The sequence below is a fragment of the Oncorhynchus masou genome, chromosome 28 (assembly GCF_036934945.1).
Source record: "Oncorhynchus masou masou isolate Uvic2021 chromosome 28, UVic_Omas_1.1, whole genome shotgun sequence".
Taxonomy (NCBI): Eukaryota; Metazoa; Chordata; class Actinopteri; order Salmoniformes; family Salmonidae; genus Oncorhynchus; species Oncorhynchus masou.
The window spans coordinates 77,938,009-77,961,733 of NC_088239.1; the positions used below are offsets into that span (position 1 = coordinate 77,938,009).

Consider the following 23,725-nt stretch of genomic DNA (forward strand, 5'->3'; position numbering starts at 1 on the left):
AGATGGGAAACTATTGTTATCAAGAATGATAAGCCACCAGGTATACACAACCTAGATGGGAAACTATTGTTATCAATAATGATAAGCCACCAGGTATACACAACCTAGATGGGAAACTATTGTTATCAATAATGATAAGCCACCAGGTATACACAACCTAGATGGGAAACTATTTTGAATGATACCAGACAGTATTTCCACCCTTATTTGCTATATCTTTAACTAAATCCTTAAGAAGTGTGTGTGTCTACAGGCGTGGAAGGAAGCTAAAGTAATTTCACAGCCTAAAAATAGTAAAGCACCCTTTGCTGGCTCCAACAGCCACCCAATCAGTTTGCTGCCTTTTCTTTGTAAACTGATGAAGATAATTGTGATTGACCAAATACAATGCTATTTTTCAGAGAGCAAGTTAACTATAGAATTTCAGCATGCATATAGAGAAGGGCACTCAACTTGTTCTGCACTCAGATGACTGATGATTGGCTAAAATAAATGGATATCTAGATGGTTGTTGGAGCTCTATTAGATTTCAGTTCAGCCGTTGATATTATTGATCATAAATTGTTATTGAAGAAACTCATTTGCTATGGCTTAACATCACCTACCATCACATGGTTGGAGAGTTATTTATGCAATAGAACCCAGTGAGTGTTATTCAATGAAAGCTTCTCTCACATCAGGGCAGTTGCCTTGGGCCGTTTCTCTATTTTTAATGATTTGCCACTGGTCTTACACAAATATAAGGACAACTAAAACGAGCAAAAAGACAATATGGTACTACGGTGTAATCATGTTACACCGGCTTCACCACCCGCCATTTGTGGCTGAGGCTACAGTCCATTACGGATTACAAAGGAAGACCCAACTATGATCTGCTCAACGATGTGTCACTACCAGACCAACTCAATGCATTTTATGCACACTTTGAAAATAACAACACCATGCCTTGCTGCGTGAGGGCCACCACCAACTAAGACGACTGGGTGACCTCGCTCTCCGAGATCAACAGTATTCCAGGGCCAGTTCTCAGAGCATGCACAGAACAGCTAGCAGGCATATTCACGGTAATTTCCAACCTCTCCTTGTCCCAGTCTGTAATCCCCACATGTTTTAAGATGACCACAAAGGCTTCATGCCACAATGACTACCGCCCTGTAGCCCTCACATCTGTAATCTTGAAAGGCTTGAGAGGCTGGTTATGGCACACATTAACTCCATCATCCAAGACACCCTAAACCCACTCTAATTTGCATACCGCCCCAACAGATCCATGCATGGTGCAATCTCAATTGCATTCCACACCGCTCTCACCCAGCTAGATCAGAGGAATACCTCTATGAGAATGCTGTTTATTGACTACAGCTCAGCGTTCAACCCCATTGTCCCCTTCAAGCTCGTCACCAAGCTTGGGACCCTGGGACTGAACATCTCCCTCTGCACCAGAACGCTAGACTGGTGAGGATAGGCAAGATCCCACTCCGACACGCTGACCCTCAACAAGAGCACCTCACAGGGGTGAGTGCCTAATCTCCTCCTGTACTCCCTGTTCACCCACAACTGTGTGGCCACGCACGACTACAACACCATCATCAAGTTTGCTGAAGACATGACGGTGGTAGGTAGGCCTGGTCACCGGCGATAACGAGACAGCCTACAGGGAGGAGGTCAGTAACCTAGCAGTGTGGTGCCGGAACAACAACCTCTCCCTCAATGTCAATAAGACCAAGGAGCTGATCGTGGACTACAGGAAATAGGGGGGCGAGCACACCACTCATCCACATTAATGGATCTGTAGTATCCAAATCACTAAGGACTTAACACACACACGCACAGTCATGAAGAAGGCGCGAAAGCACCTCTTCCACCTCAGGAGGTTGAAAAGGCTTGGCATGGGTCCTCAAAACCTCAAAAAGTTCTACAGCTGTACCATTGAGAGCATTTTGACTGGCTGCATCACTGCTTGATATGGCAATAGCACCGACCACATGGCGCTACAGAGGGTGATGCGGACAGCCCAGTACATCACTGGGGCCGAGCTCCCTGCCACCCACGACCTCTATATCAGGTGGTGTGAAAAGAAGGCTTGGAAAATCATTAAAGACTCAAGCCGCCCAAGCCATAGACTGTTTTCTCTGCTTCCGCAGGCAAGCGGTACCGGTGCATCAAGTCTGACACTAACAGGCTCCTGAACACTTCTATCCCCAAACCATAACACCACTAAAAAGCTAACTAAATAGCTAACAAAATGGCTACATGGACTCTCTGAGTTGACCCTGGTATCTTTTTTTATTTTTGCGCTCTCTTCTCTATGCACACTTACAGAGCCCTACACAAACACACACACATAATTTGTTCACACACACACCCATAATATGCACATACATTTATACTGACTCTACACACCCACTCAGATACAATAATCATATACGCTGCTGTTACTCTCTTTTTCATATATCCTGATGCCTGGTCATACATATCACTCCAGTATCCCTGCACATTGTAAATATGGTAATGGAACTGGCTCACCCTTTATATAGTATAACTTACTTACTTTGTCATGTTCTTAGTGTTTTTGTTCTACCTTATGTTATATTTAGTATTACATTGTTATTAATTACTGGATTGTAGGTTTAGTGCTTGCAAGAACTGTACTTGTGCACATGGCATTAAAACTTTGTATGTGGATGCTTCCTCACTCATGCCAGCACCCAAAGCCAGTGAGCTCACTGAGGTTCTAAATGAGGAGTTACAGTCCAATCGGAATGGGTGATTCATAATAAACTGGTCTTAAATACATCTGAAACTAAAAGCATTGTATTTATTTCAAAACGTTCTCTAAGACCTAAACCTCAATATAGACTGTGACCATTGAGCAAGTTGAAGAAGCTAACCTACTAGGTTTAACAAGTTGTTTTAAAGATGGGGAGGGGTATGTCTGTTATAAAACAAGTTCTGCATTTTTTTTACACAAACATCAACTGTACTAGTTGCACAGGCACCGGTCTTGTCCCAACCTGATTACTGTCCAGTAATATTTGACCGACCAGCTCGATTTGGTATTATGTAGCAAAATTTGAAAAATAGTTTTTTACATTGGATAAAAGTAGAGACTCAGAGCTAGAAAATGGTTTATCATACACTGCAGTTGAGGAACAATGGGAAAGTAATTCTGCTTTGAAAGTTGATAAACTAGTAACCTCACTTTTGAGAAAATGACCCTGGAATAGTTTGGTACCGACTAGAGAGCTCTTCTTTGTCTACACCCATTCAGCATTGTTCACACCCTCTTACGCTTTAGCCCCACCATCTCTAAGGATTCACATGTGAGGCCATGTACTAAACAATCAAAGATTACAAGACTAAAGGCTGGTTTATACTACGGGCGTGTTCATAAATTTGATCTGGAGTGTCAGAGGGTGCTCTGGGCATTCGTAAACTCAGAGCGTTGTCAGATTGTCTGTTAATAAATTCAAGGTGTTTTGCTACTGGACACTGGACACTCTGGCTGAGGAGTAGGGTTGATCCTAGCGTTCTGGCCTAACAACAGCAGTCAAGCACCCAAGCTAACTGTCTAACGTTTGCTAGTTTCCCAGCTACTTAAAGACACAAATGAGAGAACAGCTCACTCTGACCATTTACTCACCCTAGCAGAGCTGGTTAGGCCGTTTTTGTGTTATCGAGAGTGTTGGTGACTGCAACCGTGCTGCTGATAACTATTTTTTTGCCAACGTTTACTGACACCGGCCATATTCAATAGGGTATTGAGCGTTCTTAAATTCGTCAGTTATTCTGTGCTCTGACACACTCAGACGAGAGTGCTCTGAAATCGGAGTAGATAGCCAGAGATCATTTAACAGCTACATCTATCGGCAGTTGTCACACTGACATCATGAACATTCTATTGAAATGGTTACTTGCATAGTGGAGTTTTTTATTTAGATATGTAGCAAGCTAGCTAGCTAAACAATGAACCATAATCCCAACCCATGACGTTACTACCCTGCATGAAACTGCAGGTAGCTAACCAACCAGGTTCAATGTTAGTAAGCTAACATTAGGTTATAACTAGCAATGCAAATGGCTCTGAGATAAGAAAAATATTACTACACAGATCATACATGTAACGTTAGCTAGTGAGCCAGCCAACTAATGTTAGCTAGCTAGCTAACAGTACACTAACTTTAAATGAAAATGACTTTCTGACAAAAATTTAAAACGTGTATTATCTGAAAATGTAGCTAGCTAGACTCGGGTACCCATATATATATGGATGGATGCATCTCCTTCTCTGTCACGGATGCCATGGCTGCCCTTAGTTTGAAGATGTAATCCGGAGACAGGTGTTTTACAACAGCTTTCTCTGTGCTCTCTTTTTGACTCTGTCTGCATATTTGCAATCAAACACCAGCATTTTCTCCATCTCCTTAGCTATCATACTCTAATTCCATGGATTTCAAAACTTGATCCCCCAGAAAGTGGAGAGCAACAGTTATACAGTTCTACTACATGAATATCTTTCAAAAAAGCCTTTTTAGAAAAGATTACCTACACATACTGACCAGGTCATGTTATAGGCAGAAGCGTGCTCCATGGCAGACCAATCCAAACTCATCTCTCAGCATTTCCAGCTCACTCATTATCTCAGCCAATCATGGCTAGCGGGAAGGTTGCTCACTTTTTACATGGCTAAACCAACTGGGCTCGTAATTTAACAATTATATTCATATTTACAGATGGCATACACGTTTTTTTATAAAGGCACATGAAAGTTCACGTTCCAGGAGGCATTTCTGCCCCCAAAACGTATTTTGATAACAAAAAAAGAGTTCAACTCAAAAAAACATTATTTTATGATCGCATGAACTCCCGTCCATCTCCAAATTGCTAAGGCAAACAGCAAAATTACCTATAAAAAATGGATTAAACATAATCACACTGTGTGGTGACACACACACACACCCTAATATACAATGTTTTGTTGTTGAATTGTTTGCATTATCTTTTTGCATGCTAGCAGATACCCATAGACTTCCAGTCATTGTGCTAACATTAGTTAGCACTGGTTGACGAAACTAGCTCTAACTCCCTTCATACTGGACACAGAGACATACAAATGGTATCCACAAGTTCATCTGACTCTGGGGAAGTAAATAAAGGGCCTCATTGCCAAAATCCAGAAGTATCCCTTTAATCCTCTGAAACTACGAAGGTGTTCTTCACATAAAGGCCTCCTTCATGTAAAGGCCTCATTACATAGATACCCTAGATACCCTAACCAAGTACAGCTGACCACTAAGGGGGGGATCTTTCTACAGTTGCCTCTATTTCTTTTTCAATAAATAATTTATTAATTTCCCACTTAGCCCCCTGGGGCGGGTTGAGAGGATGCCAAGCTAGTTCCTCTTGACAGAGCCCTTGTTTATGTGACATTGACAAATTCACAATGAAACAATCTCTGTCACATACCATGATACAACTGGGAAGCCTTGAGCTTGTAGTACGTCATTGGAAAAAATCCCAGAGCGCTGATTCATGACCTTTTTTACTTCTATCCTCTGAATATTTTAGGTAAGATTTGGAATGGGGGTAAGTTGAGCTTCCTGGAGATCTGCCTCAAGTGGTAGTCAACCTGTATGACCAGAGCCTATATACTGTAGATTCACATCTGCTGAATCTTGTCATGTCTGTGAAGGAAATGAAATAATGGCTATGAAGCTGCCTGTGAACCCATAGCAGAAGGGTTAAGTGAGTAATGGCTACTGGACCTGATTTAAAGGGTCTGGTGGTGTATATACTTTGCAGTTATACTAGAGAACACATCTCAGTGCCCTTATTATGCTCTAATGGTCAAACTATCAATCCATTAATTTTCTATTTGGAAGACGACCATTTCTGCCATGTGTTCAGCTCACCTATGGTGTGCAATGACTGTCAAACTGAACAGGAGCAACTATTTGCTTATGCCTGTGGCAATATCAAGTCAAAACTGGTAGCCATATTTCCAGGGAGAGGTCTTTGACCACACCCCCAGGCAAACCAGCGAACTAGGGACCCCTATCATACGCTAGCTAAAAAATATATATATTCACGTTTGGTCTTATAATCAGGTGAATCATCACAATGACAAAGAGAAGTAATCAACATTTTAAAATGAATATATTTGGAAGATTGTTCTTCATTATTTTGACCTCCCCACATTATAATTGTGTGTGTGTGTGTATGTGTATGTAAACAAAAATGTACACTACTGTTAAAAAGTTTGGGGTTAACTTAGAAATGTTCTTGTTTTTGAAATTAAAGCACATTTTTTGTCCATTAAAATAATGTAAATTTGATCAGAAATACATTGTAGACATTGTTAATGTTGTAAATGACTATCGTAGCTGGAAACGGCTGATTTTCTATGGAATATCTGCATAGGCGTACAGAGTCCCAATATCAGCAACAATCACTCCTGTGTTCCAATGGCACCGTGTGTTAGCTAATCTAAGTTTATCATTTTAAAAGGCTAATTGATCATTGGAAAACGCTTTCTGAAAACTGTTGTCCTTATTAAAGAAGCAATAAAACTGGCCTTTCTTCTGAAACTCGTAAGCCTATTCTTGTTCTGAGAAATGAAGGCAATTCCATGCAAGAAATTTCCAAGAAACTGAAGATCTCTTACAATGCTGTGTTCTACTCCTTTCACAGAACAGCGCAAACCTCAATAAGCCTGACTAACAGGTGTCTGTATATAGCCTTGCTACTCTTTTTACAAATGTATTTTTGTTGTTATATTTCTCTACTTACCTACACACACACACACATACCTTTTTTTCCGCACCATTGGTTAGAGCCTGTAAGTAAGCATTTCACTGTAAGGTCTACACCTGTTGTATTCGGCGCATGTGACAAATAAACTTTGATTTGATTTGAAAATGTCTCTAACCGGAATAGAAAGAGTGGGAGGCCCCAGTGCACAACTGAGCAATACATTAGCGTGTCTAGTTTGAGAAACAGATGACTCACAAGTCCTCAACTAGCAGCTTCATTAAATAGTATCCACAAAACACCAGTCTCAACATCAACAGTGAAGAGGCGACTCCGAGATACTGGCCTTCTTGGCAGAGTTCCTCTGTCCAGTGTCTGTATTATTTTGCCCATCTTAATCTTTTATGTTTATTGGCCAGTCTGAGATATGGCTTTTTCTTTGCAACTGCCTAGAAGGCCAGTATCCCGGAGTCGCCTCGTCACTGTTGACGTTGAGACTGATGTTTAGCGGGTACTATTTAATGAAGCTGCCAGTTGAGGAATTGTGAGGCATCTGTTTCTCAAAATAGACACTCTAATATACTTGTCCTTTTGGTCAGTTGTGCACCTGCTCCCACAGGTTGCCCTGTTTTGTGAAGGGAGTAGTACACAGCATTGTACGAGATCTTCAGTTACTTGGCAATTACTCACACGGAATAGCCTTCATTTCTCAGAACAAGAATAGACTGACGTGTTTCAGAAGAAAGTTCTTTGTTTCTAGCCATTTTGAGCCTGTAGTCAAACTCACAAATGCTGATGCTCCAGATACTCAACTAGTCACAAGAAGGCCAGTTTTAATGCTTCTTTAATCAGACAACCATTTTCAGCAGTGCTAACATAATTGCAAAAGGGTTTTCTAATGATCAACTAGCCTTTTAAAATGATAAACTTGGATTAGCTAACACAATGTGCCATTGGAACACAGGTGTGATGGTTGCTGATAATGGGCCTCATTACGCCTATGCAGATATTCCATTAAAAATCAACCGTTTCCAGCTACAATAGTCATTTACAACATTAACAATGTCTACAATGTATTTCTGATCAATTTGATGATATTTTAATGTACAAAAAATGTACTTTTCTTTCAAAAACAAGAATTTCTAAGTGACCCCAAACTTTTGAACGGTAGTGAATGTCCAAGTCAAGAAAGTTGATCAGCAGCCAGAGGTACTTGCCGCACTGGTCAACTATTAGTGGGGGGATTTTTCAAAGCCTATGTCAGATACTCCTGAGTGGTGCAGCGGTCTAAGGCACTGCATCTCAGTGCTCAAGGTGTAACTACAGAGCTTGGTTTGATTCCAGGCTGTATCAAAACCGGCCGTGATTGGGAGTCCCATAGGGCAGTGCACAATTGGCCCAGCATCATCTGGGTTAGGATTTGGCTACTTAAATAAAGGTTAAATAAAATACTCCAATGAATGTAATTGGTTCAATGTTAGGAGTTGAGAAATAAAGTTGCCATCATTAGAAAAAATATATTCTCCTCCTTTCTTCTGTAAGTATGTAATTCAAAATGAGTTTATTCTGTATTCCAGCAATATTCATAAAAACATACTTTATATATTTGCGGCCTCCCCTACAGTACCTCTGGGGACCCCTAGGGGCTGCGGACCCTCGATTGAATAGCACTGGGTTAGAAACCAACACCAATTAATGTTACATCATCTGCCACTGGAGGTTGTTTTGCAAAAGGCACAGATGTATTAGGATTTTCCCCGCCGCTTGGGACCTTTCCACAACGCTGGTTGATGCATGTCACACTATGGCCTGTTGCCTAAAGTCCCGGGGCCAGCATACACAGAGAATAGCAGGGATTCATTGGTGTTTGTCACGAACACCTACACCATAGCATTTGAAGGTAGAGAGTCAAACAGGTAATATGTGCCATAGTTAAATAAGACAAAAACTAAACAAGGTCATTTGAGTTCAAAACTCAGCATAAGACAACAAACCTAGGGTTTAAAAGTTTCAGGCTCAACAAAAAAATGAGGACCTCAACAACATTAAGGTTAAAATAAATGCCATAATCAACATGAGAGAACAATATGAGGGATAAAACTCAGCAAAACAAAAAGGTCAGGGTTCATTCGGAAGCAATACTGGAGAAGACAACAGGGTTAGTAATGACTCCATTCCTTTCCTTTGCAGCTGTATCCATTCTGTTTGGACTGAAAGTGTTGTAGTGTTTCACCTGCGACTATCTTTCCCATGAAAAATAGAAGACATGAAATGATTATCATATTTCATCACTTTTGTAACAACGCCAGCCAGGACCCATTTCTTATGCTTTTAATCTCCCATCCATTAAATCAGTGATATCGGAGGGGATCCGAGCCAAGCAGATTGCTGTAGTCACTTCAGATGTGATGTACTCCTCATCCTATATCAAGGGAGAGGTCATTGAGTCGTCTGTACTTATTCATTTGTCTGGTCATCTTTTCATTTACATCTCTGAATAATAATTTCCCTCTGCAGTCCCTGGGAGACTAAACATTTACAGTGTACAAAACATTAAGTACTCATTCCTGATATTGAGAAATCCTTCTTTAACCCGTCTCCTCCCCTTCATCTACACTGATTGATGTGGATTTAACAAGTCACATCAATAAGGGATCATAGTTTCACCTGGATTCACCTGGTCAGTCCATGTCATGGAAAGAGCAGGTATTCATAACGTTTTGTACACTCAGTGTATATAATTGGGACAATGAGACAATCAATCACCAATTCCAGCAATTTCTCTAATCCAACATAAAAGTGGCTAAATATAAGCGCATTATTCTTCCACGTTGGTGCTGTGAAGAACATTTCTGTCTACAATGCTCAGACTTCACTGAGTATGCCCCAAAAGGGCAATATCAATATGAAGAGTGTCTGTGAAGTAAATTACACAGGGTTCTCACAGATTAATCATTACCACCATCAGCCATGTGCTTTCAATCAGTGACTGGTAAAGGATACTCACACTGAAACCCTTACCTCCATAGTAATTACCATTCAATGAATCATTCATTAAGAGCACATGATGGCCTTACTCCATTATGGGGCCATAAGTCCCCAACCACATGACAAGAGGCCACGTCATAATGACAGACCTGACTGAGACCTGATTGGTAAGCGATGACTGCATACTGAAAACCTTCAAGAATGTTATAAAGTAACATGAAAACAATGGGCGATTGTCTGAGGAAAGCCGTCGCATTCAGCTTTACTTCCAGCGTATGATGTGTAACTCATGATATTACCCTCATTTATTATCCGTTGCAAAGTTTGCTAGAAAGGAGATTACGAAAATAGCAAAAAAACGAAAATGATCCTTCTGGTGCGTCAACAGAGATTTTGAGCCAAAGGACCACACCACAACCAACCTAATCTGTCTGATGTAATTATGTCTGGTTTAAAATGTCATTACATTCGCTGAGTGCTAGCGGCCTTGTTGTCGGAGGCGAAGAGGCAAGTTTGGGAGTCTCATGATAAACACATGAGTCTTTGAAGTGGTAATCTTATTGTCTAAGGTCTATTACCATGACAGGTATATGAGAGGCCTCTGTCTGTCTGTCTGTCTGTCTGTCTGTCTGTCTGTCTGTCTGTCTGTCTGTCTGTCTGTCTGTCTGTCTGTCTGTCACAAGCCACAATAGAAACTAGGGCTGGGAATTACCAGGGACCTCACAATACAATATTATTACGATACTTAGGCGCCAATACGATATGTAATGTGATTCTCACGATTCTCGCAATTCTATATGTATTCGCAATTCGATACTGCTCACCATATATCTGCTGCAGAGGGACCAGAGAGAAGCCATGAGAAAGGTTTTGATCAGTCATGGAAATAAAGTGCTGAAAACAAATACTCTATCCAGTCTCCCTATTTAAAAAGAAGATGAGGAACAAGCTAAGGAAAAATACTGGAGTTTGGTGCAGTTACAGCAAACTAGGGCATAAATAATATTGCGATATTGTCAAAAACGATATGATATATAATAATATCAAGATATGTAACTGTATTGATGTTTTCCCCCCCATCACTAACAGAAATCCTCATAGATAGACCCTTTGAAAACCTCTCCAGTGTCACTAAAGCTACAATGGCTGCGTTTACCAATTTAGTGCATAATAACAGTGCATAATATATGTTCAATAACCGTGTGTATGTGTACGTTTGTGTCTGTATACAATGTGACTGACGTCAAAGAGCTCAGTGATTACAGCAGATGAGGATGGGCGTTGTGCTGTGCAGCGTGTCTCCACTTGCCAAATCCCTTTTATACAGTCATCAGTGTTCGCTCTGAAAAGGTTAGCTATATTTTCAGTGTGTTGAGAGAGGGTAGGAGAACCTGGTGCTGAGAAAGGACAAATCTTTCCTCTCGCTGCTCTTTGTTAGGAGGTGGTGTGGGGGTGGAGCTGGGGGTTGTAGAGTAGAGGGTGGTGTGGGGGTGGAGCTGGGGGTTGTAGATAGAGGGTGGTGTGGGGGTGGAGCTGGGGGTTGTAGAGTAGGGGGTGGTGTGGGGGTGGAGCTGGGGGTTGTAGAGTAGGGGGTGGTGTGGGGGTGGAGCTGGGTGTTGTAGAGTAGAGGGTGGTGTGGGGGTGGAGCTGGGGGTTGTAGAGTAGAGGGTGGTGTGGGGGTGGAGCTGGGGGTTGTAGAGTAGAGGGTGGTGTGGGGGTGGAGCTGGGGGTTGTAGAGTAGAGGGTGGTGTGGGGGTGGAGCTGGGGGTTGTAGAGTAGGGGGTGGTGTGAGGGTGGAGCTGGGGGTTGTAGAGTAGAGGGTGGTGTGGGGTGGAGCTGGGGGTTGTAGAGTAGGGGGTGGTGTGGGGGTGGAGCTGGGGGTTGTAGAGTAGGGGGTGGTGTGGGGGTGGAGCTGGGGGTTGTAGAGTAGGGGGTGGTGTGGGGGTGGAGCTGGGGGTTGTAGAGTAGGGGGTGGTGTCCATAAACTAGGATGGGAAAGCTAAAAACACTCTAGAACCATGTTGGGACAAGGAGAGTGGGGAGAGTGAGGAGAGTGAAGAGAGTGGGGAGAGTGGGGAGAGTGAGGAGGATGTGGAGAATGAGGAGAGTGGGGAGAGTGTGGAGAATGAGGAGAGTGGGGAGAGTGGGGAGAGTGTGGAGAATGAGGAGAGTGGGGAGAGTGAGGAGGGTGTGGAGAATGAGGAGAGTGGGGGGAGTGAGGAGGGTGTGGAGAGTGAGGAGAGTGAGGAGAGTGGGGAGAGAGGAGGGTGTGGAGAATGAGGAGAGTGGTGAGAGTGAGGAGGGTGTGGAGAATGAGGAGAGTGGGGAGAGTGAGGAGGGTGTGGAGAGTGAGGAGAGTGAGGAGAGTGGGGAGGGTGTGGAGAATGAGGAGAGTGGTGAGAGTGAGGAGGGTGTGGAGAGTGGGGAGAGTGAGGAGAGTGAGGAGAGTGGGGAGAGTGAAGAGGGTGTGGAGAATGAGGAGAGTGAGGAGAGTGGGGAGAGTGAGGAGGGTGTGGAGAATGAGGAGAGTGAGGAGAGTGGGGAGAGTCAGGAGAGCTGTATTCTAGCAGGTGAATTGTCTCTGGTACAAAAGCCAAAACCAACACATAATTGAACTATTATTTGAAAAATTTGCAAATAACTTACCGTAGAATGCTTTTCAATACAGTGGCCATGTCCAAATACTCATACTAGCATACTACATACTTAAGCTGCATACTCATTCTGGTGTTTGGTCTAGTAAAATTCACTCGTCCTTTTAGCTGATAATCAGATAAATTGACCCGCTGTACCAAAATGAACGAATGGCGTGAGTCAACGCAATCGCGCATTAGATTGATGAATTCAGAGTACAATTATTTATTTTTGATCACATACTAAAAAACATTTTTTGCATACTATTTAGTACACTAGTAGTGGACACTGTCAGACTGTTTTATATGCTGCTTCCCTGCTGGCCTATTGTTAAAGGTCCAATGCAGCTTTTATATTTATTTTTAAAACTTTTATTTTTATTTTATCTCAATATAAAATCATTTCTGGGTAACAATTAACTGTGATTGTTTTGAATTAAAATGATACAAATAAACTTGCAAAGAGCAATTTCTCAAGCAATAATGTTGCTAGGACTGTCTGGGACGTGTCTGAGTGGGGAGGGGAAAACCTGTGAGTCTACTGACTAATTCACCGCCTGGTGATGTCACCAGGCAGGCCAGAACTCCACCCACCAAAACAAGATGACATTTCTTTTCAAACAGTTCTTACACTAAAACAGCATTTATAATAATTTTTACAATGTTATTCCAACCTCATAGTGTGGAAATATATATAAAACACAGGACAATCACATTATTGGGCCTTTATCTTTGACCAATTGAAAATAGCGTATTGTTTCGAATGTGTTTACAACAGTCAAAATAAACTCTGACTATCCTGAATCCTGTCCAGAGAAACTCATTTCTGAATGTTCAGTTAAAACACACCACTGACAAAACAACACATGCTGCTCTCAGAACAGTCCAAGACATGTTGACTTCCTGAAGTCGTTCACTTAGCCCCTCAAGACGATAAGGCGCAGGATATGTCTGTCTGACGGCCACCTCGGGGGAACACACTATCCTAATCTCTTCTCTCCACGCGGCAAAAACAAAACGGGTCACACACAGGGCCCAGAACACAGCGGAGAAAACAGTGCCAACACGCTACAGTAATCTCATTATCTCATTAGTGCACATTATAACAGCCTGCTTTGCTCACACATGTTCAGCCAGAACACAGATGATTAGCAACGACGACACTACTCATTAGGAGGGTTGGAACGTGTTGCCGGTTGATGTGCGGTTCACATAAGGTGACAGTGTTATTCATTGGCAATGCCAAGTAGTTTTAGAAATCTCACCGGCTATTCTGGATAGTGTATGATTCTTTTTTGGTTCTTTCTGTTTCTTATATACAAGAGTAACTTTAAAAGTCATTCACATGCTGTGAAAAATCATCAAATTGATCGATATATTGTGAATGTTAGATATAAGATATTATAAATTAGGCACTTTATTTCTCTGTCTACAGTAGCACCAAACTCCAGTATCCTCTACTCTGCTTCCGAAACCCAAAGGTCACCATCTTTGAGGTGTTTTCCATATCTATCACAAAGTTATTCACACTCAAAAGAAACCCCTGTGCATCTCTGTTTTGGTGAATCTCTTTTTTTTGTGCTATGAAGTTACAGAACAATTGTGAAAAGCCTCCTCTCAGGAGACAACAGCAAATTATTTTCCTGACAGATGGAACAGAAAATAGACAGGCTCACCAAACCTATGATTTTTGAACGGGCCGAGTTCGCTGCTAAATACACGCCTGTGGTCTCTACGCAGATCTTACATTTAAGATTGACTCAGTGATTGTATGAAAATAACAACAAGCTCTCACAGTCTCACTGCAGAATTAGACGTTCATCCACATTCTCCAAACGTCAGATTTGTAAGTTACGGGTTCAGTTTAGTCACTCATTCTGAATGGTTAAGGTAAGGGTTAAGGGTAAAGTTTTGGGATAGGGTTAAAACATGAAGTTTAGTCACTCATTCTGTGATTACGCTCATCCACTGCCCACGTCTACAACCCAAGCCTGTTTGATGGCAATAGCGCTCACTGTTACCCCTAGTGACCGGTTTTGAAGCCGATTACCGACGTCCTCAGGACATGGCTAGACTTCCATTTTTGACGTCAATCTTGAATGACCTGGCTGGAAAATAAGCAGGGCCAATTGCCTGGAAGGAGGAGGTATTTATTGTCATTGGAGCTGGCAAAAACATTAACTGTCTCTCTCTGTGCCTCTCCCTTCGATGACATGCCTGTTTGCATAGCTGCTTTAGGAGATTAGCTGTACATTCTTTATTTTACTTTAAAGTGGTACAACACTACATGTTTGTGACGTTGCTGTCATGTGATAATTGCGGGGTGCTTGATGGGGAAGTTGTCAGTGTGTCGGTCAATTCATTTACATTGTAGTCATTTTTCAGACATTCTTATCCAGAGCAACTTACAGTATTATCATTACTGTAAACTTGAGCTATAGCTATATTGTGTGTGTGTGTGTCTCTCTCTGTGTGTGTGTGTGTGTGTGTGTGTGTGTGTGTGTGTGTGTGTGTGTGTGTTTGGACAGGTACAGTCTCTCTGTGTGTGCACTGATAGATGTGTTTTTTGTTCATTATGACACTACAGTACAGTACATCACTGGGGCCAAGCTTCCTGCCATCCAGGGCCTCTATAGCAGGTGGTGTCAGAGGAAGGTCCAAAAAAATGTTCAATCACTCCAGTCACCCAAGTCATAGACTGTTCTCTCTGATACCACACAGCAAGCGGTACTGGAGAGCCCAGTCTAGGTCCAAAAGACTCCTTAACAGATTCTACCCCCAAGCCATAAGACTGATGAACAATTACTCAAATGGCCACCTGGACTATTTAAAAAAATGTCAAATGTACCCCTCCCTAAATCTGTTCTTAACTCTATTTCTTGAACTGCATTGTTGGTTAAGGGCTTGTAAGTAAGCATTTCACGGTAAGGTTTACACCTGTTGTATTCAGCGCATGTGACAAGTAAAATTTGATTTGACTAAGTTGTCTTGTGAAAACCAAAGGCAACTCTTAGGCTGCCTTTAAACAGGCAGACCAATTCAGATATTTTTTCTTTCATTATTGACCAATCACATCAGCTCTGAAAAAGAACCGATGTGAGAAGATCTGATGTGATTGGTCAAAAGACCAATTAGTGGAAAAAATATCAGAATTGCCTGTGTGAACGCAGCCTTAGAGTAAATTCTACATTTACATTTACATTTAAGTCATTTAGCAGACGCTCTTATCCAGAGTGACTTACGCCAATCGCGGCTGTCATGCTATAATGTGATTGGCTAATAACCAATAGGAGACACTTCCACCAGCAGCTCCCATTGGTCAAGCAGGACACCACCTAAATGCAATACACAGGCCTTTAAGTCCCCTTAGAAGACATCACTGTCTTGAGTTGTCTGCATGTTCCATAGCTACTTATTTCCATGATAAATACCCTGTAGCCTTTATAGTACTGTATGTCTGTATCCAGTGTTGTGCAGGACATGTAATTGTGGCACGGGAAAACACCCTTTTAATTGCCCTAGAAGGGATTAATTAAGTGATATTGAATTAAATACAACAGCACAGTCTCCCTCACATCTCGGGTAACAGTGTATGGCTGTGGGCACACAGGTAGTCATGTTTACACTACAAATAGTATAACCTCCTAAGGCTGGCTATGACTGACCTGCATGCTCCTCATTCACACCTCCACAGACGGACTTACCCAGACAAAGTGCACTTGTCAAGGCATTAAGTGGCCAAACACAGATAGGCAGACACACACAAACACACACACAATAGCTTACTCAGAAGGTCAGACACACAAATACACACGCGCACACAAACCTAAACCAAATGCCAGCCTCTCTGGGTTTTCCAGTTATTCCATGGCGTAATACCCTCCAGACGTTCCAGCATGAACTGAGGCCTACTCACCAGATCCAGGAATGCCTCCTGAAGGGGAAGTTGTTCACGTGCATCATTTTCTTCTCCCGTCCCGCCTGAGAGCGACCCGCCTTCATTTAAGCTAAAGGTGTGTGCTCGTTTTGCTACAGTATTTGTTACTCACAGGTTAAAATAAAAGACTAGAATCCCACAAACATGGTCTCTCACCATTTGGTTCTCTCCCCTGTTTTTCATGTTTTTGAAAGTCAAATTCGATGGCTTCTCAATGTGAAGCAGAGTTTCGATTTGGCTGTGGAGGGTGACATTTGTCCAAATGATATTTGGTGAACTGGTTTATGCCGGGGGTTAGAACTACCCACTGGGCAACAACTGGCTGAATCAACGTTGTTTCCACATTATTTCAACCCCAAAAATATATGTGATGTCGTTGAATTAACATGGAAAACTCATTGGATTTGCAGAGAGTCATCACCGTAAGGGCTTTTCTTCACCTTTAACCTTAATCCATTGACATGGTGATATTTCTTTGTTGATTTTATGTTGAATTTACAATAATTGACAACTCAGCCAAATGTAAATAAAAACTACACGTTGAACTGACATCTGTGCCCAGTGGCACAACACCATGGTAAATATTTGTCCAGGGTTCGGTGGTTAAGGCAAATGTGTCAATACTCAGGCATGTAAGGATCTTTCAATACCCCCCTGAAAAACAAACTCCACAGAAAAGTCTACCAGAAACCAGTCAAGTCAGGAAATCCCCTGTCTCTCTCTTTAACTGTTAGAAGGATATTCTGCAATAGTACAACAAAAGGAGAACATCTGTCTCTCCTTTTCCTGGGAAGACTTCCAACTAGGACATCAAACTCATTCCGGCACATTGCCGTGGTCTTCATCGTGAACGTCTCATCGCTGGATCCCCCCAGATAATTCTACCTCTCCTCTCTCTCTCTCAGTCGCTATCTCTTCCTCAATCACTTCATCCCTCTCATCCACCCAAGGAAATTAACACTTTTTGAGGCTTCATCTGAGTGGAGGAACAACATTCCTTTTCCTCAAAGTGAAAGGTGAGGATTCCGCTCTAACCCTAAATCCATGGGTCATTTTCCACGTTGGTGCCATGTCAAGAAAACTGCAGGTCAGCTCTTCCTGGTTGATCACAACCTCCTGTGTTGTCAATGATCCGTGGAGGCCCAGGGATGGTAGCTAACTGCTCATGGTCAGCCCGGGGTCAAGGCTAACTGCTCATGTTATTGATCCTCTTAGCGTCAACAGCTTGATTAATGTTCTCTCGCTCCCTGATGGATGGGTGGACCGAACGGTTGGAGAGAAAAACCTGACCAGTCAGACGGATAGAGTTGCTAGGGAGAGCTGCGCTTCACTCCAAAAATATCTAAACCACATTCTTCCTGCAATGGATATTTTCAATGTGTATAGAAAAGCTGTCAGGCAAGTTAATGTACACCCAATCCCGGTTCAAGCCACAAAGGCAGTATGAACATACAAAAAAACTAGCAAATGGCAAGTGATCAGGAGTGAACTTTCAGTATCTTCGTTTTTGTATTGCAGCCTGGCTGATGGTGGTAGAGGTATAAAATGTCTAGGTAAGATACCTCCATGGTGGTGGTGGTAGAGGTATGCCAGGTGTCATCTGAAGAAACTGTGCCTGGTCTGTGATGTCCTGTTGGTTCTCTGGACTGGCTTTCCTTCCCTGGTCATACGGCCAGACCTAGAACCAGCCCGGGGGAGTTGTATGTCTAGCAACACCCAGGAGGAGAGCCCACGCGGAGACCCACTCTATGCCTGGTAGTATGTGCAGGATAAACACACACACACAGGGACTGATGCACACACTGACTCTCACACAGATGCAGGACACACTCAGACACATATACAGACACAGCACACGTTGTCTCACAACACCCCACACAAAACACACGCCTCTCCCGCACAAAACAACTCTCTTTCTCTCTCTCTCTCTGTAAGACTCCACAATCCAGCTGTATGTCAGGTCCTCTTAATCCATAGCAGGATGCCTGTCTGTATTTGTCTGGGCCCAGAGAATCTCTCTCTCTCTCTCTCTCTCTCTCCTTCTCTTTCTCTCTCTCTCTCTCTCTCTCGCTGCGCTGCAGAGCCGGCTCCCGTCTGCAGCAGAGTGGTTGTGAGTGTGAGACTGAGGGAGTGTGTGTCTGAATGTTGTTGGAATCGTCAGTCAGAGAGGGCCTCTTTAGGGGAGATCCCTACAGGCAGCTTTTCAGGTGTCTGAGAGAGGCTATTTGGAATGACAGCTGATTAGACTGGCTGCTGTTGGTGTGTTTCAACTGACTTGTTTAACCTGTTTAAATATCTATACATGTTAGTTAGTCTTGTATATAATACATGGTTGAATATCACTTATCTGATGAAATTATCAACTGACTGGTATTCAACCAGGTATTAAGTATAAACTAACAGGCACACTCTTTAAAATAAGTTTATATCTAGAACCTAAAAGGGTTCTTTGGCTGTCCCAATAGGAGAACCCTTTGAAGAACCCTTTTTGGTTGCTGGTAGAACCCTTTTGGTTCCACGTAAAACCTACATGGAACCCAAAAGGGTTCTACCTAGAACAAAAAGGGTTCTACCTGGAACCAAAAAGGGTTCTCCTATAGGGACAGCCAAAGCACCCTTTTGGAACCCTTTGTTTCTAAGACTGTATACATATTCAACTAAGCTAAAGACAGATAAATAAAGCACAAATAACGGAGATGTTTAAACCTATTTAAAACAACCAAAGGTCATAAAAACTAGAGGAATTTAAATTGACATTGATATAAAACCGATTAATATAAGACTGTCCGTTTAAAAATGTTGAAATGTTCAAAAGAGGTCCATGACTACATTACACTTACATTTAAGTCATTTGGCAGACGCTCTTATCCAGTGGGGCCACATGTAGACTACACTACAAGTCCAGCCCTTCTTCCAAAACAAATTAGCATTCTTCCATCAAGTTAACATCTCTTCACATTCCAATCTCTTATCGTCCATTATGCATTTCCATTATTAAATTTGCCTCTCCCTCCATCATCTCCTTTACTGTCAGGAATGCACCTCTAGCTATATCTCTCTATCTGTCTATTTACTATAGTCTGAACTGAACCTCGCTTGGTCCTTTTGCAGCGACACCCCAGGATGACCCTGGTGGTGCCCCAACCATGCTTTGTTCATGCCATTTTAGGACAGGGAGGAAATAGTAAACAGGCAACTTTGCAGTGATGCCTGTCTTAAGGAATTACCCATGATGCAGACATGATGCAGACAAGTTAGAGCATGTTTCAAGGTAAAGCCTGAAATGTATCATGAAAAGTTATCCAGTCTCAATGTGAATAGATGAATATCTGTCTGAATATGATCTATGAAGGCTTCTTTCAGAACACACGGACATATAATGTCAGTGAGGGTTAAGAGATCTAGTAGTGTGTTTCCACAGGACAACAACAGACTTCATCATGGCAGTGTGTGATTTATAAATTGTCGTATGACATAAAAGCCGAGGTCATAAAAAAGGTATCCACCTTCAAAAAAGGCCGTTTCGTTTTATGGGGGAAAATATGAGAGGGGCACAGACACACAAATCCTTTGGCCACAGAGTACAGACAGTTTGGCATTGGCACAAGATGCTGTATGCCCAGGCCCGAATTGCGTCGGGCAAAGCACTGAGATCGAAAATGCAACCACAGCAACAGCTGCGTCTTATGGTGTGTTTTTGAATTGCTACAGTACGTGGTCTTTTTATACGGAATGACTCATTTTATGTCCCACAGAGCACCTTTAACTACAGACCCTGGACCATCAAAAGTACAGCATAGTGTAGACATGATTATTAAGGCGTCTTCAGAGGATTGCAGCACGAGCTACAGGGTTTCAACACATTGATTAGACATGGCAATCCGCTTCCTTTCAAGATTTTACGCGTCATTACCATTTCACTGGAACAGATATTCACAGAGGAACACAGAGATGGTTTCGCCTCAATGCTGGGTTTTTTTTCTTCTTTTTTTCTGAGGCTGTGGAGATGTGGTGATGTCACATGCTCGTTTAATTTCCCTCCTCCGTCTCCTCTAGGGCTACGGATCGGGAGGGACTTTTCCAGCCCTGACCTAACGTCCATAGCTACTTCAGATGACCGTGTGCCCTAGCTGTGTTAAAACACCAACGCTCAATGTCTGTTAGTGGACTGTCTTTACAGCGATAGAGTAATCATGTTGTTAAACCATGGAGAATATTCTGATAACATTCAGAAGGGTGTGGTTCCTTAGCCATCTGTTCAACAGGCTAGGATAATAAACGTATAGATTTGTGTGGACACAAATGCTTCTTAATGCTTGGTTGAATTTGTTAATAATGGGAGTGTCAAAGCTGATGATAAAATGAGAGGGTGGACAGCTTTCAGTGTGTGTGTGTGTGTGTGTGTGTGTGTGTGTGTGTGTGTGTGTGTGTGTGTGTGTGTGTGTGTGTGTGTGTGTGTGTGTGTGTGTGTGTGTGTGTGTGTGTGTGTGTGTGTGTGTGTGTGTGTGTGAGTTCATTTAAATAGGTGTATCTATGTGCGTACGAGTTCAGTTTGAGTGTGCATGCAAGTGAATGTGACAGTGTGTGTTGGCATGTGTTCTTGTGACATATTCAATCGTCAGAACTAGGGTTGGGGATATTCTGTCTCCTCCTGTGCTTTGTGCATTAGCCTGCATGCCTAACATAACAGCTCCTGTCTGGACGGAGGGGAAGAACACAGAGCATTGAGTAGCCTAGCCAGAGCAGGAACCGGTTTTAACCAAACCTACCCCATCAGTCCCCAGGCAACACCAAACATACACACACACACCATCCAACTCTCACCCTGATCCCACACTCTCCGGTGGGGCCACATGTATTAAGTTTGATTCCAGAATGTTCGCAATGCTTCCCTGAATCTCAGTCAGCATCCCAAATGTTACCCAGAGGTCCCTGTCCCGCCTGGTGTAACAGTGCTCTACTGTTGACCAGTCCCTTTTGGATGCAACCAGAGTCCCTGGAGACAATGCTGGCAGCTAGATCTCAACAGGGAGAGGTGGTCTTGCCAACACAGTAGCAGCAGTTGGCTTTGGTGTAACAAAGTAGGTCCTGTCCCTGTCCCGCCTAGTGTAACATAGTGGGTCCTGTCCCTGTCCCGCCTGGTGTAACATAGTAGGTCCTGTCCCTGTCCCGCCTGGTGTAACATAGTAGGTCCTGTCCCTGTCCCACCTAGAGTAACAAAGTAGGTCCTGTCCCTGTCCCGCCTAGTGTAACATAGTGGGTCCTGTCCCTGTCCCGCCTGGTGTAACATAGTAGGTCCTGTCCCTGTCCCACCTAGAGTAACAAAGTAGGTCCTGTCCCTGTCCCGCCTAGTGTAACATAGTGGGTCCTGTCCTTGTCCCGCCTGGTGTAAAATAGTAGGTCCTGTCCCTGTCCCGCCTAGTGTAACATAGTAGGTCCTGTCCCTGTCCCACCTAGAGTAACAAAGTAGGTCCTGTCCCTGTCCCGCCTAGAGTAACATAGTAGGTCCTGTCCCTGTCCCGCCTAGTGTAACAAAGTAGGTCCTGTCCCTGTCCCGCCTGGTGTAACATAGTAGGTCCTGTCCCTGTTCTGCCTGGTGTAACAGAGTAGGTCCTGTCTCTGTCCCACCTGGTGTAACAAAGTAGGTCCCTTCCCTGTCCCGCTTGGTGTAACAGAGTAGGTCCCTTCCCTGTCTCGCTTGGAGTAACAGAGTACATTCTGGTCCTGTCCCTCCTGGTGGAACAGAATAGGTCCAGATCCTGTCCCGCCTGGTGTAACAGAGTAGGTCCCGTCCCTGTTCCGCCTGGTGTAACAGAGTAGGTCCTGTCCATGTCCCGCCTGGTGAAACATAGTAGATCCCTTCCCTGACCCGCCTGGTGTAACAGAGTAGGTCCTCTCCCTGTCCCACCTAGTGTAACAGAGTAGATCCCGTCCCTGACCCGCCTGGTGTAACAGAGTAGGTCCTGTCCATGTCCCGCCTGGTAAAGCATAGTAGATCCCTTCCCTGTCCCGCCTGGTGTAACACAGTAGGTCCTGTCCCTGTCCCGCCTGGTGTAACATAGTAGGTCCTGTCCCTGTCCCGCCTGGTGTAACATAGTATGTCCTGTCCCTGTCCCGCCTGGTGTAACAAAGTAGGTCCTGTCCCTGTCCCACCTAGTGTAACAGAGTAGATCCCGTCCCTGACCCGCCTGGTGTAACAGAGCAGGTCCTGTCCGTGTCCCGCCTGGTATAACAGAGTAGGTCCCGTCCCTGTCCAGCCTGGTGTAACAGAGTAGGTCCTGTCCCTGTCCCGCCTGGTATAACAGAGTAGGTCCTGTCCCTGTTCTGCCTGGTGTAAAATAGTAGGTCCTCCCTGTTCCGCCTGGTGTAACACACTAGGTCCTGTCCCTGTCCCACCTAGTGTAACAGAGTAGATCCCGTCCCTGTCCCGCCTGGTGTAACAGAGTAGGTCCTGTCCCTGTTCTGCCTGGTGTAACAGAGTAGGTCCAGTCCCTGTCCCACCTGCTGTAACAGAGTAGGTCCTGTCTCTGTCCCACCTGGTGTAACAAAGTAGGTCCCTTCCCTGTCCCGCTTGGTGTAACAGAGTAGGTCCCTTCCCTGTCCCGCTTGGAGTAACAGAGTACGTTCTGGTCCTGTCCCGCCTGGTGAAACAGAATAGGTCCAGATCCTGTCCCGCCTGGTGTAACAGAGTAGGTCCCGTCCCTGTTACGCCTGGTGTAACAGAGTAGGTCCCTGTCCCGCCTGGTGGAACAGAGTAGGTCCTGTCCCTGTTCCGCTTGGTGTAACAGAGTAGGTCCCTTCCCTGTCCCGCTTGGTGTAACAGAGTAGGTCCTGGTCCTGTCCCGCCTTTGTGTAACAGAGTAGGTCCTCTCCCCGTCCCGCCTGGTGTACCAGAGTAGGTCCCTTCCCTGTCCCGCCTGGTGTAACAGAGTAGGTCCTGTCCATGTCCCACCTGGTGAAACATAGTAGGTCCAGTCCCTGTCCCACCTGCTGTAACAGAGTAGGTCCTGTCTCTGTCCCACCTGGTGTAACAAAGTAGGTCCCTTCCCTGTCCCGCTTGGTGTAACAGAGTAGGTCCCTTCCCTGTCTCGCTTGGAGTAACAGAGTACGTTCTGGTCCTGTCCCGCCTGGTGAAACAGAATAGGTCCAGATCCTGTCCCGCCTGGTGTAACAGAGTAGGTCCCGTCCCTGTTACGCCTGGTGTAACAGAGTAGGTCCTGTCCATGTCCCGCCTGGTGAAACATAGTAGATCCCTTCCCTGTCCCGCCTGGTGGAACAGAGTAGGTCCTCTCCCTGTCGCGCCAGGTGTAACAGAGTAGGTCCCGTCCCTGTTCCGCCTGGTGTAACAGAGTAGGTCCTGTCCATGTCCCGCCTGGTAAAACATAGTAGATCCCTTCCCTGTCCCGCCTGGTGTAAC

At 43.9% G+C, this 23,725-nt stretch overlaps 1 protein-coding gene across 4 annotated transcripts in view; it reads right to left on the minus strand.

Moving 5' to 3' along the window:
• LOC135518341 (3',5'-cyclic-AMP phosphodiesterase 4D-like) overlaps window positions 1-23,725 on the minus strand; it is a 386,883-nt gene that overhangs the window by 167,126 nt on the left and 196,032 nt on the right. Inside the window, exon 1 of one of the 4 annotated variants that reach the window (XM_064943447.1) lies at window positions 17,871-18,413. The exons of 2 other annotated variants lie outside the window; for them this stretch is intronic. In XM_064943447.1, coding sequence (XP_064799519.1) covers window positions 17,871-17,908 — 38 coding nt within the window. In that variant the 5' untranslated portion in view covers window positions 17,909-18,413. Of the gene's footprint in view, window positions 1-16,287; window positions 18,414-23,725 lie in introns of those variants that run through there. One more of the 4 variants, XM_064943446.1, reaches the window with a different exon arrangement.